Source organism: Ctenopharyngodon idella, chromosome 22, assembly GCF_019924925.1.
Source record: "Ctenopharyngodon idella isolate HZGC_01 chromosome 22, HZGC01, whole genome shotgun sequence".
Lineage (NCBI taxonomy): Eukaryota > Metazoa > Chordata > Actinopteri > Cypriniformes > Xenocyprididae > Ctenopharyngodon > Ctenopharyngodon idella.
This window is the reverse complement of record NC_067241.1, coordinates 30,478,478-30,494,657: the sequence shown is the minus strand read 5'-3', so window position 1 is coordinate 30,494,657 and position 16,180 is coordinate 30,478,478. Positions and strand designations below refer to the sequence as shown.

The 16,180-nt window shown below is 37.4% G+C and overlaps 1 protein-coding gene across 1 annotated transcript in view; it reads right to left on the bottom strand.

The window, feature by feature from the left end:
* Nucleotides 1-16,180, bottom strand: part of nup210 (nucleoporin 210) — an 87,655-nt gene that overhangs the window by 53,428 nt on the left and 18,047 nt on the right. The window contains exons 21-24 of the mRNA XM_051880497.1: nt 11,856-11,984; nt 11,538-11,665; nt 11,324-11,459; nt 6,580-6,642 (exon numbers count right to left, since the gene is read on the bottom strand). Coding sequence (XP_051736457.1) covers nt 6,580-6,642; nt 11,324-11,459; nt 11,538-11,665; nt 11,856-11,984 — 456 coding nt within the window. The remainder of the gene's footprint in view (nt 1-6,579; nt 6,643-11,323; nt 11,460-11,537; nt 11,666-11,855; nt 11,985-16,180) is intronic.

Below are 16,180 nucleotides of genomic sequence, written 5' to 3'. Positions count from 1 at the left end.
AGATGTTGACTGCTTCCTCGGGCGCCCCCTTTATACTTCCGGGTTCGCGCCATGTTTACGTCATAGGCTGTCGCCAGCCAATAGTATTGGAGTGATGTGATTCTTTGGCATTTTGGACACCTGTCACGAGTGACGGTTCCCCATAGCGGTTAACGCAGAGTTGAGTTCCCTTTCGAAAGGGAACTGAAATATCACATGGTCCCAAGTATTCAGACCCTTTGCTCAGTATTTAGTAGAAGCACCCTTTTGATCTAATACAGCCATGAGTCTTTTTGGGAAAGATGCAACAAGTTTTTCACACCTGGATTTGGGGATCCTCTGCCATTCCTCCTTGCAGATCCTCTCCAGTTCTGTCAGGTTGGATGGTAAACGTTGGTGGACAGCCATTTTCAGGTCTCTCCAGAGATGCTCAATTGGGTTTAAGTCAGGGCTCTGGCTGGGCCATTCAAGAACAGTCACGGAGTTGTTGTGAAGCCACTCCTTCGTTATTTTAGCTGTGTGCTTATTGTCACTGTCTTGTTGGAAGGTAAACCTTCGGCCCAGTCTGAGGTCCTGAGCACTCTGGAGAAGGTTTTCGTCCAGGATATCCCTGTACTTGGCCGCATTCATCTTTCCCTCGATTGCAACCAGTCGTCCTGTCTCTGCAGCTGAAAAACACCCCCACAGCATGATGCTGCCACCACCATGCTTCACTGTTGGGACTGTATTGGACAGGTGATGAGCAGTGCCTGGTTTTCTCCACACATACCACTTAGAATTAAGGCCAAAAAGTTCTATCTTGGTCTCATCAGACCAGAGAATCTTATTTCTCACCATCTTGGAGTCCTTCAGGTGTTTTTCATGTGTCTTGCAAGGAGGAGAGGCTTCCGTCGGGCCACTCTGCCATAAAGCCCTGACTGGTGGAGGGCTGCAGTGATGGTTGACTTTCTACAACTTTCTCCCATCTCCCGACTGCACCTCTGGAGCTCAGCCACAGTAATCTTTGGGTTCTTGTTTACCTCTCTCACCAAGGCTCTTCTCCCCCGATAGCTCAGTTTGGCCGGGCGGCCAGCTCTAGGAAGGGTTCTGGTCGTCCCAAACGTCTTCCATTTAAGGATTATGGAGGCCACTGTGATCTTAGGATCCTTAAGTGCAGCAGAAATTTTTTGTAACCTTGGCCAGATCTGTGCCTTGCCACAATTCTGTCTCTGAGCTCTTCAGGCAGTTCCTTTGACCTCATGATTCTCATTTGCTCTGACATGCACTGTGAGCTGTAAGGTCTTATATAATCAGGTGTGTGGCTTTCCTAATCAAGTCCAATCAGTATAATCAAACACAGCTGGACTCAAATGAAGGTGTAGAACCATCTCAAGGACGATCAGAAGAAATGGACAGCACCTGAGTTAAATATATGAGTGTCACAGCAAAGGGTCTGAATACTTAGGACCATGTGATATTTCAGTTTCTTTTTTAATAAATCTTGACATTTTTCTTTTTTAATAAAAGTTGACATTTTAACAAATGTCAACAATTCTGTGTTTTTCTGTCAATATGGGGTGCTGTGTGTACATTAATGAGGAAAAAAAAAATGAACTTAAATGATTTTAGCAAATGGCTGCAATATAACAAAGAGTGAAAAATTTAAGGGGGTCTGAATACTTTCCGTACCCACTGTAAATTCTAATAACCAATTAATTATTGTGACTACAATACTGTGAAATAACTGACAGTAGGGCTGCTCGATTATGGCAAAAATCATAATGATTATTTTGGTCAATACTGAAATCACGATTATTTAACACGATTATTGGTCTGTGATATAATCAGTCTTATTTCACGGTATGAGTCATTTTAAATATCAGTGAAATTTCAAAATTATTGATGCTTGAATACTAGCTTTAATGCAGTAAAAAGACAAGTAAACAGTCAGCAGTACAATAAGAACAAAGAAACTAATTACAAACAAAAAATACAAATTAAATAAACTGTTTTAAATTTTTCAGGAAGATGCACCAACAGTGGTATTCAGGTAAGTAACGGCCTACAACAACAAAAAAAAAAAAATGGAATAATCAAATGTAAAATAACACTGCATAATCTTACTGCACACATTAAATGTAGATTAATCATTAAAGCTACTTAAGTCAAGATCAGTCAAGATCACAAGTATTTTTCCTTTGTCATTTGTTGTTTGATTAGGGATAGGATGGTGGAAGATGCCCCCTTAAGAACTATGTGGATTTACTTTTAAACGGTAACATATTTAGACATAAGTTTAGCACGTGCAGAATGATGATCTTTCAGCCAATGTGTTATAGGAAATAAACAGAAACATTTGCCAATTTACGCTGTGTTCCAAATTATTATGCAAGTGACATATCAGTAGGATTTCAGTACAATAAACATTCAGATTTTAGTTTTTCTAAGAAAGTGTTTGTTTGTTTATTTATCCATGTCTTTTTAGATAACTGGTATCAATCTCAGACAAAATAATAATTCTCCAGGTCTACTTAGGTAAATGGAAACCCTACTTAGAGGTTGTTCCACATTAGTAAGCAAGTCACAGTTTTCATCCAATATAGGGAGGAAGAAGGATCTTTCTAAAGATATGCAAAAGGCATGAAAACAACTAATATTGTGTGAAAACTGAATGGAGATTATCGAATTATCATAAGATTTGTGAGTGATTTAGAGCACAGCAGAACTTGGTCAGATAAAGGCTTATTAAAGGGAACCCCTGGTGTTAAGACTTGTATGGCTTAATATAAAGTAAATGATGTCTCTTACTAAAATATGTAGTAGAAAACCCATGAAAGATTTACGTTATTTAAAAAATCCATGACATATTTGGACAATGGGCGGCGCCATTTTGTTTGCATTCTATGTCGGTGACATCAAATGGTTGCACTCATTGCTCACTGCTATTTTTAACGCAACACAACTCGGAATATAAGATGCCACATTGTGCAGCTTTTGGTTGTAATTTTCATTCGATGAGCCACAAGAAAAGCGATGTAAGTCTTTACTGCTTTCCTAGCGATAAGAGGAGAAAAGAATGGGAAGTTGTGAAGAATGTGGACGAATAAAACTTCCTAAAGATCCGCGTTTTTGTTCTCTTCACAAGCCCTGGTGCCTTTGAGGCTTTTAAAAGACCACAGCTGAAAGAGCTTACAGTTGCCGATGGATATAAGTGTATGCTTTAACCAAATGCTGCGCCTATCGTGGAGACTGATGAAGGTAAGCCTATAACACATCTCGACTGAGACAGACTGCCTCAAAGCTTGTGTGTGCTGTAATGCACAAGATATCTGTGATCGCATAAAACAGCAGCATCTTCTCAGCATGTTTAACTGTGTGTAATGCATTCAGGTGATCAGACGATTTTAACACGTCAATCATACAACAGTAGTTTGAATAGCCACAGAGACATTGCACGTCTTCAATGTTTTCATCCTCACTAATTTTGCACTCTGGCTCAAATTGAAGAGGCTGATCGTGTTTTAAAAGGAATCCCGCGGATATTAAGACCTGTATGCATTACTAGATTACCTTTGCACCAAAACATACAGATAAAAAGCCTCAGTCATCAGGGCTAAAGTGAAGAGAACAAAGACGCAGTTAGGAAGTTTTATTCGTCCACATTCTGCACAACTTCCTATTCTTTTCTCCTCTTTTCGCTAGTAAAGCAGTAAAGACTTACATCGCTTCTCTTGTGGCTCATCGACTGAAAATTACAACCCAAAACTGCACAATGTGGCATCGTATATTATATTCAGAGTTGAGTTGTGTTGCGTTGCGTTAAAAATAGCAATAGGACAGTGTCAGTAGCTCAGTGAGTGCAACTTTTTGACGTCATCGACATAGACAAACAAAACAAACAAAATGGCGCTGCCCATTGTCCAAACAGGTCATGGATTTTTTAAATAACGTAAATCTTTCATGGGTTTTCTATGACACATTTCAGTAAGAGACATCATTTACGTTATATTAAGCCATACAAGTCTTAACACCAGGGGTTCCCTTTAAGGAAAGTTCCTGTCAAAAAAATGTATTGTATTAAAAGGGCAGCTATAAAAAAAGCCAGTGTTGAGCAGCAAACAGGTATTTGAAGCTGGTGTCTCTGGAGTCTTGAGAACCTCTCCATGCAGGCTGGCAGTTGTGCGTAAAGATGCATTTCAGCCACCACTAACCAAACCTCACAAAGAGAAACATTTACAGTGGGTTTAGAAATACATAAAGGCTCATTTTTAAATAGTTTTATTCACTGACGAATGCCGTACTACAATGGATGGTCTAAATGGATGGATTTCTGGATGGTTTGACACTCTGAGGGTGTCAAAATGACTTCATCAAAATATGTGGAGTTCATAACTGGCCATTTTCAGCTATGGTATAAAAAGAAGGATAGTGCCTTCTGAAATACAATGCACTATCCCATGCTGAAAAAAAAAAACAAACAAAAAAAAACACCACAGCAATAAAACTGTTTGAAAACACACTGTAAATGTTTCTCTTTGTGAGGTTTGGTCAGTGGTAGCTAAAATGCAATTTTACACATAACTGCCAGCCTGCATGGAGAGTTTCTCAAAACTCCAGAGACACCAGCAGCTTCAAATACCTGTTTGCTGCTCAACACTAGCTTTTTTATAGCTGCCCTTTTAATACAATTAACTTGTTTGACAGAAACTTTCCTTAATAACCAAGTTCTGCTGTGCTCTAAATCACTCACAAATCTTATGATACTTCAATAACCTGCATTCAGTTTTCACACAATATTAGTTGTTTTCATGCCTTTTGCACAACATTGCACCATTTCATGCTTTTCATCTTCGGAAAGATCTTTCTTCCTCCCCATATTGCATGAGAACTGGGACTTACTTAATAATGTGGAACAACCTCTAAGTAGAGTTTCCATTTACCTAAGTAGACCTGGCAAATTATTTTGTCCGAGATTGATACCAGTTATCTAAAAAGACATGGATAAATAAACAAACAAACACCTTCTTAGAAAAACTAAAATCTGAATGTTTATTGTACTGAAATCCTACTGATATGTCACTTGCATAATAATTTGGAACACAGTGTAGTTGTTATAGCACAAAATGTCCAATATTAAAAGAGTGGTAGGATGGCCCTTACTGGGGTAATCTATCATTAATGACAGATTGCAGCAGGTATATTAAATGCTGTCACTTTAAGAGCTAATGCAGGGACCCAATATACTAATATACCCAATATAATGTTTACTTAAGACATAACCCACTGTCTCTACGTAAATACTCTCCAAAAAGGCATTCTGACATTTTTGTGTGTACACGTTTAGCCGCCTATCCGAAGCCCATGTGCTTATCCACGTTCGGCTCCGACTCAGAGCCTGTGCACAGAAAGCCACATGGGAACAGTGTCTCTTTTGCGGCTTAATGTGCGGAACGTGTAAAAAAACACGTTCCGCAGTTTAGCAATAGTACACTGCATTTTATAACACTCATTTATTCAGTTGATTTGGATGTGAAGTTTGGGCTTTCAGGGAGGAATGAAAGCGCATCGTTGTGAAGGTAGAGAATGTGCGCTGGACAGAATGAGGCAGTGGCACAATAATCATTTTACCTTGATTATCTTGTTTTCATAATTGTTGGAAGCCGAAATTAATAGTCAAATCGAAATTGATAATCAATTGCGCTTAATTGCACAGCCCTAGCTGACAGTGCATTTACTTGGGTCCTAATAATTTGGGATATTAACCCAGTCCAAAAATGAGCAAAAACTAAATTTAGTTCGGATTGAAAGTGGTGGTATAATTTCTTTTACTCTCTGAAATGGGGATGTTCTGTGCATGTTCATTACTGACACAGTAATGGCGTCATGACGTTTTATGCACAGATGTAGCTCTTGTTGTTCTATAACATATGAGAAGAAAAAAAGATTGGAGGACCATTGGCAAACATCGCAAATCATGCTGGCTTCCAGGTTAATAATGCGCTTGAGTGCAGTGGTTTTAGTAATGCTGAGGAAAATGAGTATGGCAAGTTGTCCTGACAGTTGTCATCCTGGAAGCAGACATCTGTGTCATAGCCTGAGATGTTTGCCAGTTGTATTTTTGACCATCATTTTATCCATTCATCCAGGACAAGACAGTCACTGGGTCTCATTCATTAATTATTACATGGACTGTTCATTTTTATATACAGGAGAACTTCTCCTGGAAATTTTTATGTGAGAAAACATGCGTATGCACAATTTGGTCATAATGAATTTGCAGTATATTCTAAATTAGTGACTACATGCTTAAGGTTAGTAATTTGCATCAAATATACAATATACAGTACAAAAGTTACTGGTGAATAATGATTTGTTCGTGAAAGCGTAAACAAATTTCACACGCAAATTAGACTTTTAACCAGAATGATTTAATGTTGAACTAAAAAAAGGTGTCCATGTAAACGCAGTTAATGCACTTATGTTTTGCAGCTCTAGACTGCAGCATTAGCTTGCGTTTTGTTCGTTCAACGGCTCTTTTACTCATCAGATCTGAGTGCATTAGACAAGTGGAAAGTGAAATGTACTGGAATAAAAAAATATTTGAGAAAAAGATTTACATACCTGCATCATTGCTCCAACTATTAGAGTGACTTTCCTGGGCAGCAGTCTGAAGGGGGGAAAGACCTACAGATCATAAAAACACATTAACTTCTTTGCTATTATTTACAATCAATCATTTATTCAATAATTTATAATCAATTATTCAATCGTTTTTACCATTTATCATCCATTATTATTTAATCATATTATTTTTATATGTTATAAGGGCTGTCTATTTAACGTGTCAATTAGATAAATTAATTATGGTAAAAAATAAAGCATTAAAATTAACGCAATGAACGCACTTGCCTCGCCCCCAAACTATGTAGTTCATCTGACATTTCATACAGTTGATTGATGACAAATACGATGCAGGACAACAACTCACTGCGTGATGGAGCCTATACAATGCAGTCAGAAATTCTTCACTTTTTCCACATTTTGTTATGTTACAGCCTTATTCCAAAAGGGATTAAATTAATTTTTTTCCTCAAAATTCTATAAACAATACCCCATAATGACAAAGTGAAAGAAGTTTTTTGAAATCTTTGCAAATTTATTTATAAAAAACAAAAAACAAAAACAAAAAACAAAATCACATGTACGTAAGTATTCACAGCCTCAATACAGCTCAATATTTTGTTGAAGCACCTTTGGCACCAGTTACAGCTTCAAGTCTTTTTGAGTATGATGCTACAAGCTTGGCACACCTATTTTTGGCCAGATTCTCTCATTCTTCTTTGCAGGACCTCTCAAGCTCCATCAGGTTGGATGGGGAGCATCGGTGCACAGCCATTTTTATATCTCTCCAGAGATGTTTAATTGGGTTCAAGTCTGGGCTCTGACTGGGCCACTCAAGGACATTCACAGAGTTGTCCCGTAGCCACACCTTTCTTATCTTGGCTGTGTGCCTAGGGTCGTTGTCCTGTTAGAAGATGAACCTTCGCCCCAGTCTGAGGTCCAGAGTGCTCTGGAGCAGGTTTTCATCAAGGATGTCTCTGTACATTGCTGCATTCATCTTTCCCTCGATCCTGACTATTCTCCCAGTTCCCACCACTGAAAAACATCTCACAGCATGATGCTGCCACCACCATGCTTCACTGTAGGGATGGTATTGGGGAGGTGAGAGGTGCCTGGTTTCCTTCAGACATGATGCTTGCTATTCAGGCCAAAGAGTTCAATCTTTGTTGATCTCATGGTCTGAGAGTCCTTCAGGTGCCTTTTGGCAAACTCTAGGCGGGTTGTTATGTGCCTTTTACTGAGGAGTGGCTTCCGTCTGGCCACTCAACCATACAGATCTGATTGGTGGAGTGCTGCAGAGATGGTTGTTTCTCTGGAAGGTTCTCCTCTCTCCACAGAGAAACGCTGGAGCTCAGTCAGAGTGACCATCGGGTTTCTTGGTCACCTCCCTGACTATGGCCCTTCTCCCCCAATCACTCAGTTTAGCCGGGTGGCCCACTCTAGAAAGAGTCCTGTTGGTTCCAAACTTCTTCCATTTACGAAAGGCCACTGTGCTCATTGGGACCCTCAATGCTGCAGAAATTTTTCTGTACCCTTCCCCAGATCTGTGCCTTGATACACTCCTGTCTCGGAGGTCTACAGACAATTCCTTGGACTTCATGGCTTGGTTTGTGCTCTGACATGCACTGTTAACTGTGGGACCTTATATAGACAGGTGTGTGCCTTTCCAAATTATGTCCAGTCAACTGAATTTACCACAGGGGGACTCCAATCAAGCTGTAGAAACATCTCAAGGAATGATCAGTGGAAACTGGATGCACCTGAGCTCAATTTTGAGTGTCATGGCAAAGGCTGTGAATACTTATGTACATGTAATTTTTTTGTTTTTTATTTTTAATAAATTTGCAAAGGTTTCAAACAAACTTATTTCACGTTGTAATTATGGGGTATTGTTTGTAGAATTTTGAGGAAAAAAATTAATTTAATCCCTTTTGGAATAAGGCTGTAACATAAAATGTGGAAAAAGTGAAGCGCTGTGAATACTTTCCGGATGCACTGTATGGGGGCAAAAATGCCCCTATTTGAGTTGTCGTCTCATATTTAGATCATATGAGTTAAGCAATATCACACGATAATGAGTGCAATATTACATGAGTGCTGTTTGTGTCCCATTTATATAATATTTATTTTGTCCCCTATATAACAGGTGCAAATGCAGTACTGATTTTATACAACAGTTCAGTAAATAAGTTAATATTGCGTTCTGAACAAACCGAGTAAAAATCAATGATTCAGCGAACCATTCATAAGAGACTTGTTGAACTTGAAGCGGCACTACACAGACTGATATCAGACTGGTTGTATGATATCAAAGTACATTGAGAGCGAAAAGCATACAGAGCTGTCTACTCTCTATTCGCTCTCGCGATACTTTACTACTTTGATGTCATACATGTCATCAGTCTGTGTAGCGCCGCTTCAAGTTCAAGATGCCTGAAGAGAACCATTTATTTTACTCCTGAACAAATTCAGCCGTTTGAATGAATCGAATGAATGAATGAACGACTTAATCATCAAGACATTTACCGCCACCTACTGGCAGTTTTAGTTTCTTATTTAGAGTCTAATTTTATTTTAAAAAAAAAATAATTTCATATTTCCATATTATTTAAAAAAAAATAAAGATATAGTTCACCCAAAATTCAGTCATCATTTACTCACCCTTATGGTCCAAAAGTCCATGAGTAAAAATTTCTATGTTGAATCAAATTAAATATTTTTTTTTCTGAAGCTACTTTTTGTAATGTCTATTTGATGCTTTACAATAAAGACTTCAAATTATCTTTTGGGGGTAATTTCTCAGCCAAAATTGATGTGTGATTTAATTAAAAAATTAAATTGCGATTAATTAGATTAATCGCCACATCATGTAATTAATTAGATTCAAAATATTAATTGCTTGATAGCCCTATATTTTATACTAACCATTTTTAATTGAAGTGATTTTGTGGGGAAAATGGAAATAGATTGTCATTTTTATTCTATTGTTTTTATATTTATTTGCTTGGTCTGTTTATCTGTCAGTTTTGGTTCTTTTGCTATTGTAGGCATGTGAAAAAGTTAGGACACCCTATTGAATTCCATGGTTTTCCATATCAGGACATAATCAAAAATCATCTGGTCCTTGGCAGGTCTTAATTTGGAAAATAAAACCTCAGATGAACAACATCACCTGAAATATCAGTGTCATTAAATATGTAACAAAAACTAGGCAAAAATGGAAAAGCCATGGGTGACAAACTAAGGATACCCTTACGGTTTCCTTTGGAATTAAGAGGGTAAGAAGCAGTCATTAACACTGCTAAAAAATGCCTTTGATTAATTGGTCATCAGCAAGTGTGACCAACTCTATAAAAGCAGAAGTTTTGGCAGTTTGCTGGTCTGGAGCCTTCAGGTGTGTGTTAACAATGCCAAGTTGGAAAGACATTAGCAATGGTCTTAGAGAAGCAATTGTTGCTGCCATCAATCTGGGAAGGGTTATACAGCCATTTCCAAACAATTTGATGTCCATCATTCTACAGTGAGGAAGATTATTCACAAGTGAAAGACATTCAAAACAGACACCAATCCTTCCAGGAGTGGATGTCCCAGCAAATTCACCCCAAATTCAGACCGTGTAATGCTCAGAGAAATTGCAGACAACCCAAGAACTACACCTCAGACTCTACAGGCCTTAGTTAACATGTCAAATGATAAAGTTCATGACAGTACAATTAGAAAAAGACAGGACAAGTATGGCATGTTTGGAAGGGTTGCAAAGTTGCATCTGAACAAATCACAAGACTTCTGAAACAATGTCCTTTGGACAGACAAGACCAAAGTGGAGATGTTTGGCCATAAACTTTGGTGAAAACTAAACAGAATATCAGCACAAACACCTCATACCAAAAGGAAAGCATGCTGGTGGAGGGTGATGATTTTGGGCTTGTTTTGTAGCCACAGGTCCTGGGCATTTCACAGTCATTGAGTCGACCATGAACTCCTCTGTATACTAAAGTATTCAACAGTCAAATGTGAGGCCATCCAAAATTGGGTCATGCAACTGGACAATGATCTGAAGATCACCATCAAATCTACAACAGAATGGCTGAAAATAAATAAATAAATAAATAAATAAATAAATAAATAAATAAAGGCGTTGCAGTGGCCCAGTCAAGTCCAGACCTCATCCCGACTAAAAAGCTGTGATGAGGGCTGTGCATAGACAAATGCCCAAAACCTCAATAAACTGAAGCAACATTGTAAAGAAGAACGGGCCAAAATTCTTCCAGTATGATGTGAGAGACTGATAAAGTCATACAGAAAATGATTACTTCAAGTTATTGCTGCTAAAATTGGATCTATAAGCAATTGAATCATAGGGTGTCCTTAGTTTGGCTTTATTTTTGTTAAATAAATAATGATACAGTGTGATGGTTTTATTTTCCAAATTTTAAGACCTGCCAAGGACCAGATGATTTTTTATTATGACCTAATACGGAAAACCATGGAATTCAATAGGGTGTCCTAACTTTGACTGTAAATTAAATCATTTGGCGAAGTAATATGAAGCTGTAATGTGGTCAAAAACTGCCTGGAACTACTTTAGCCCTGCATTTACTGGAAAATAATTGCACACCTAAGAACATTCATTAACTAAGCAGCCCTGTAGTATAACTACAAATAATGCATACATGCTATGTTTGAAGCAATCCATTCAAAAAAAAATGTAAATGCTGTAAATGACAGTACAGAAGAGGCTTACTTCAATTTGCTGGGGAGCAGAGGTGATTTTTCTGCCATTTTTGTCAATGACGTCAGCAGACACACTGGTTTGTCCGATCACCAGACCTTTGACCAGAAATGTGTCTGTATCTTCTTCTGATGAATCGGGCAGAGATCTGACAAACAACAGAAGTTTATTAGCTTTCACAGATGCCAGAACATCAAGTAAAGATGATATAGAATCAGTCACTCACTGCAGAGATATAATGGATGACGCTGCCCTCAGCTTCAGGTTCATGACAGAGAAATATCTGGACAGGAAAGGCTTCTTGTTGCCATCCAAAACCCGAACGTATGCTTTGACTGACTTGCCGATCTCAACCTGAAATGATTGTTTCATCTGAATTTCACCTCCGATTTCAAAACCACTTTATAAAAGATTATAAAGTGCACATGCATGAAATGAGGCGTTTATAATTTCAAAACAGATTTGTTTGTGAAATTCCTTAATTTATTTTAACACATTCAAATTTCTCTCTTTTTTTTTTTTTTTTTGAGTGGATGTCACCAACCTTGTCGACCACACGGACATAAACCTCCAGAATATCAGATATGTGAACTGTAGCCATAGCGGGGGAAGGAAAGGTCAAACAAAGGTCATGAACCATCACCTGCAAGACCCCCGCTTGAGCTGGGACCACCTGAGTTATAATGAAATGAGATTAGATTCAAATTAAATTAAATTGATTTTACAGTGTGCAGAATGAACAAGTTATTACCAATTTATATTGTGCAGTCAGCTGTAGAGCTCACTAACAGAAGTCCACTAATGTCATTGAAAGCAATATCAATGAAATATATTTTTTTTTTTCAAAGCATTTTCAAACCCAAAAATCAGACAGCAATTGTCAGCCTTGAACTAGGGCTGCATGATATTAGAAAAAACAGACATTGCGAGATTGTTTTTTTGCGATATATATTGTGATATGAAAACAATTTAACAACATGATTTGAATAGCTCTATTTGTAAAGAATTAACCATTCTAGGATGATTGTGGTGATTTTGTAGGGGAGTGAATCTGCATAGAACATAAATTACAAGCATAGATAAATACAATAGAACACCGATACAAATGATATAAGCAGTGCTGTATGTTTATCAGGTAAATCTATCTGTATTCAGATACAGACATAATCAATTGTAAAAAGGCCTTAAAAATGCTAGATCTACTTATTTTTCAAATCTATTAGAAGAAAACAAACACAACCCTAGGTATTTATTTGATGCAGTGGCTAAATTAATGAGAAATAGAGCTTCAACCTCTGATGTTTCCAAACAGCACAGCAGTAATGACTTTATGAACTTCTTTACTTGTAAGACTGACAATATTAGAGAGAAAATTATAACCATGCAACCGTCTACTACAGTATCGCGTCAGACAGTGCATTGTAGTGTCCCTGAGGAAAAATTCCATTCATTCGTTGCTACAGGAGAGGAGGAATTCTCTAAACTTATTAAATCATCAAAATCAACAACATGTATGTTAGACCCTATGCCGACTAAACTATTGAAAGAGATGCTTCCAGAGGTCATAGATCCTCTTCTTAGTATCATCAATTCATCTTTATCACTAGGATACGTACCGAAAACTTTTAAGATGGCTATTATTAAACCTCTTATTAAAAAAAAAAAAAACACAACTTGATCCTAGAGAATTAGTCAATTACAGGCCGATCTTGAATCTACCTTTTCTGTAAAAAATACTAGAAAAAAACAGTTTCGTCACAACTATGTTCCTTTTTAGAAAGAAATGGTATCTGTGAGGATTTCCAGTCAGGATTTAGACCGTACCATAATACTGAGACTGCTCTCATTAGAGTTACAAATGATTTGCTCTTATCATCCGATCGTGGTTGTATCTCTCTATTAGAGTTACTAGATCTCAGTGCTGCTTTTGACACTATCGATCACAAGTGATTTGAAAATTATGTTGGCATTAGTGGAATTGCATTGGCATGGTTCAAATCTTATCTGACCCGTTATCAGTTTGTAGTAGTAAACCAAGAGATGTCACATCGATCACAAGTTCAATATGGAGTACCGCAAGCCTCAGTACTAGGACCATTGCTTTTTACTCCGTACATGCTACCCTTGGGAGATATCATTAGGAAGCATGGCATTAGTTTTCACTGTTACACTGATAATACTCTATATTTCTTCGCGCCCTGATGAAACTTACCAATTCACAAAATTAAAGGAATGCATAGCTGACATAAATTGGATGACCAGTAATTTCTTACTACTAAATTCAGAAAAAACAGAGATTCTAATATTTTGACCAAAAACTTCTTCACGTAATAACCTAGAATACTGTCTAACACTTGATGGCTGCTCTGTTAAGTCTTCGTCGTCAGTTAGGAACCTGGGTGTGCTCTTTGATACCAATCTTTCATTTGAAAGCCATGTTTCTAGCATCTGTAAAACTGCATTCTTCCATCTTAAAAATATATCTAAACTACGACATATGCTCTCAATGACAAATGCGGAACAGTTAGTTCATGCGTTCATGACCTCAAGGATAGATTACTGTAACGCTCTACTGGGTGGTTGTTCCGCTCGCTTGTTAAACAAACTACAGCTGGTTCAAAACGCAGCAGCTAGAGTTCTTACTAGAACCAGGAAGTATGACCATATTAGCCCGGTTCTGTCAACACTGCATTGGCTCCCTATTAAACATCGTATAGATTTTAAAATCTTGCTAATTACTTAGCTCCCCAGTACCTGAGCAAGCTCTTAATGCATTATAGTCCTTCACGTATATTGTGATCTCAGAAATCTGGACATTTGACAATACCTAGAATATCAAAATCAACTGCAGGCGGCAGATCCTTTTCTTATTTAGCACCTAAACTTTGGAACAGTCTTCCTATCATTGTTCGGGAAGCAGACACACTCTGTCAGTGTAAATCTAGACTAAAAACACATCTGTTTAAACTTGCATACACATAAACCATTATCTACTTCTATAATTCAAATCATGTAAATTGTTAGGCTGTAAATTGTAGTGTACCGGGAACACTTCCCATAACACCTGATGTACTCGCTACATCATAAGACTAATATTAGATATAAAATATCTAATATTAGTCTCTCTCTGTTTATCCCGAGGTTTGCCGCAGCCTGCCAGATCCAGGCCGTATCCAGATGGGATGAAGGACCTGCATCTAGACATGATGATAACGCAGCCCTGATGTTTCAACTAAACTATCCCCTGCGAAGGCCCCCTTCCCTTCCCTTTTCTTTTCCTATGTATAGACAAAACGTTATCAAATTATTCCAGTTAGCATAGATCAGCGGACACAACAAATTTTTCTGTATTATGTGGACCAATAAAGTAATTTGGCAAATATCACTTTTTTTTTTCTTTTTTTTTTTTAAAAAAAAGACCAAGCTTCTGCGCACATACACACTCAAACATGCAAACCTATAGACTAAACATGTGAATGAACGGCAAGAATGCATTAAAGGTATTCGGTTTTCAGTAGGAAAGGTGTCATTTAAGTGGCCCCTAAAGTAATAATTAACAAATTTTTACAATGGAAGTGATTCAATCAAAAACCAACTTTAGCTCAATAAGAACTTTACTATTGTCACTGTGAAGCTGCTTTGAAACAATATGTATTGTGAAAATTACTATATAAATGAAGATGACGACTTAAAATGACACTGCATAGTCCTCACTGTATAAATTAAATATAATTAATATAATTAATCAATCAATAAAATATATCTTTGTTAAAGCTACAAAAGTGATTTACTCTTCCTCTTTCAATTTTTGATTAACATTGGTGACACAAACAGCTGCAGGTACATTAGGCTGCTCACTGCTGTCACTTTAAGATGAAAGCACGGATCCAATATAATGATACATCTGTTTTCTTTCTCAATTGTTTATAACACATAACTGACGGTGTTTACGAGGATACTCAATGAGACGGACATTTTGACTTAATTTTGCATGCACGTGTCCGTTCAAGCTCATAAAAAAAAGAAGAGAAAGAGAACTGAATTTGGTGTTCATGTGCTGTGTACGCGGATGTGCAGCTGGCCTGTATGAATCATAAATCAACTCTAATGACTGAGAAAAGTCATTGTTCATAGTCAAATTTAACAAATGATCTTTAAAACTCAACCTGGGGTCTGTGGACCTATCCCCCAAAAGACCAACTTGATCAAGGGCCTCAGGAACCGTGTATACCAACTGATAAGGTGGTTTATTGCTCAACCATGTAGCCACTTGGAAAAGCAGAGGCCATAGGTAAAAACCAATAGCCCCTAAAACAAACTTTCCTGCATTCATTTATAGAAGAACTGATCTATAAATGAACATGCATCCCAGGACATTGGTCCTCATTTATCAATCTAACGTAGAAACGGGCGCAGATCTGAACGCAGAAATCATCTTACGACAGGGCTCACGTGTGATTCATCAAACATTTATATGCTGGCAATCCTATCGTATGACTGATCGTACATTGATAAATGTGGTGGCTAAAAATTATAATCATTTAATTGTCACGCCCCAAATTTTAGAAGCCTCGCCCTATAGTTTACGACACAGAGAAACGTAACCCGGCCATGAATAGGAAGTAATCACAAGAAAAAGAAATTTATCTTACTCTAATAACACCCCTCAACCTCGTAATTGCAAACAAAATTAATTTAAAAAGAAAATACCGGTAAATAAAAAGAAAAACTTACAAACATTATTAACATAATAAACTTGGTTATTTTAGTACCCCTCTTCACTCCACAGAAAATCCTTATTTATTTTATTCAGAACAGAACAAGAATGAAAAATAAATAGCTATAAAATTATATATTAAATTATAAATT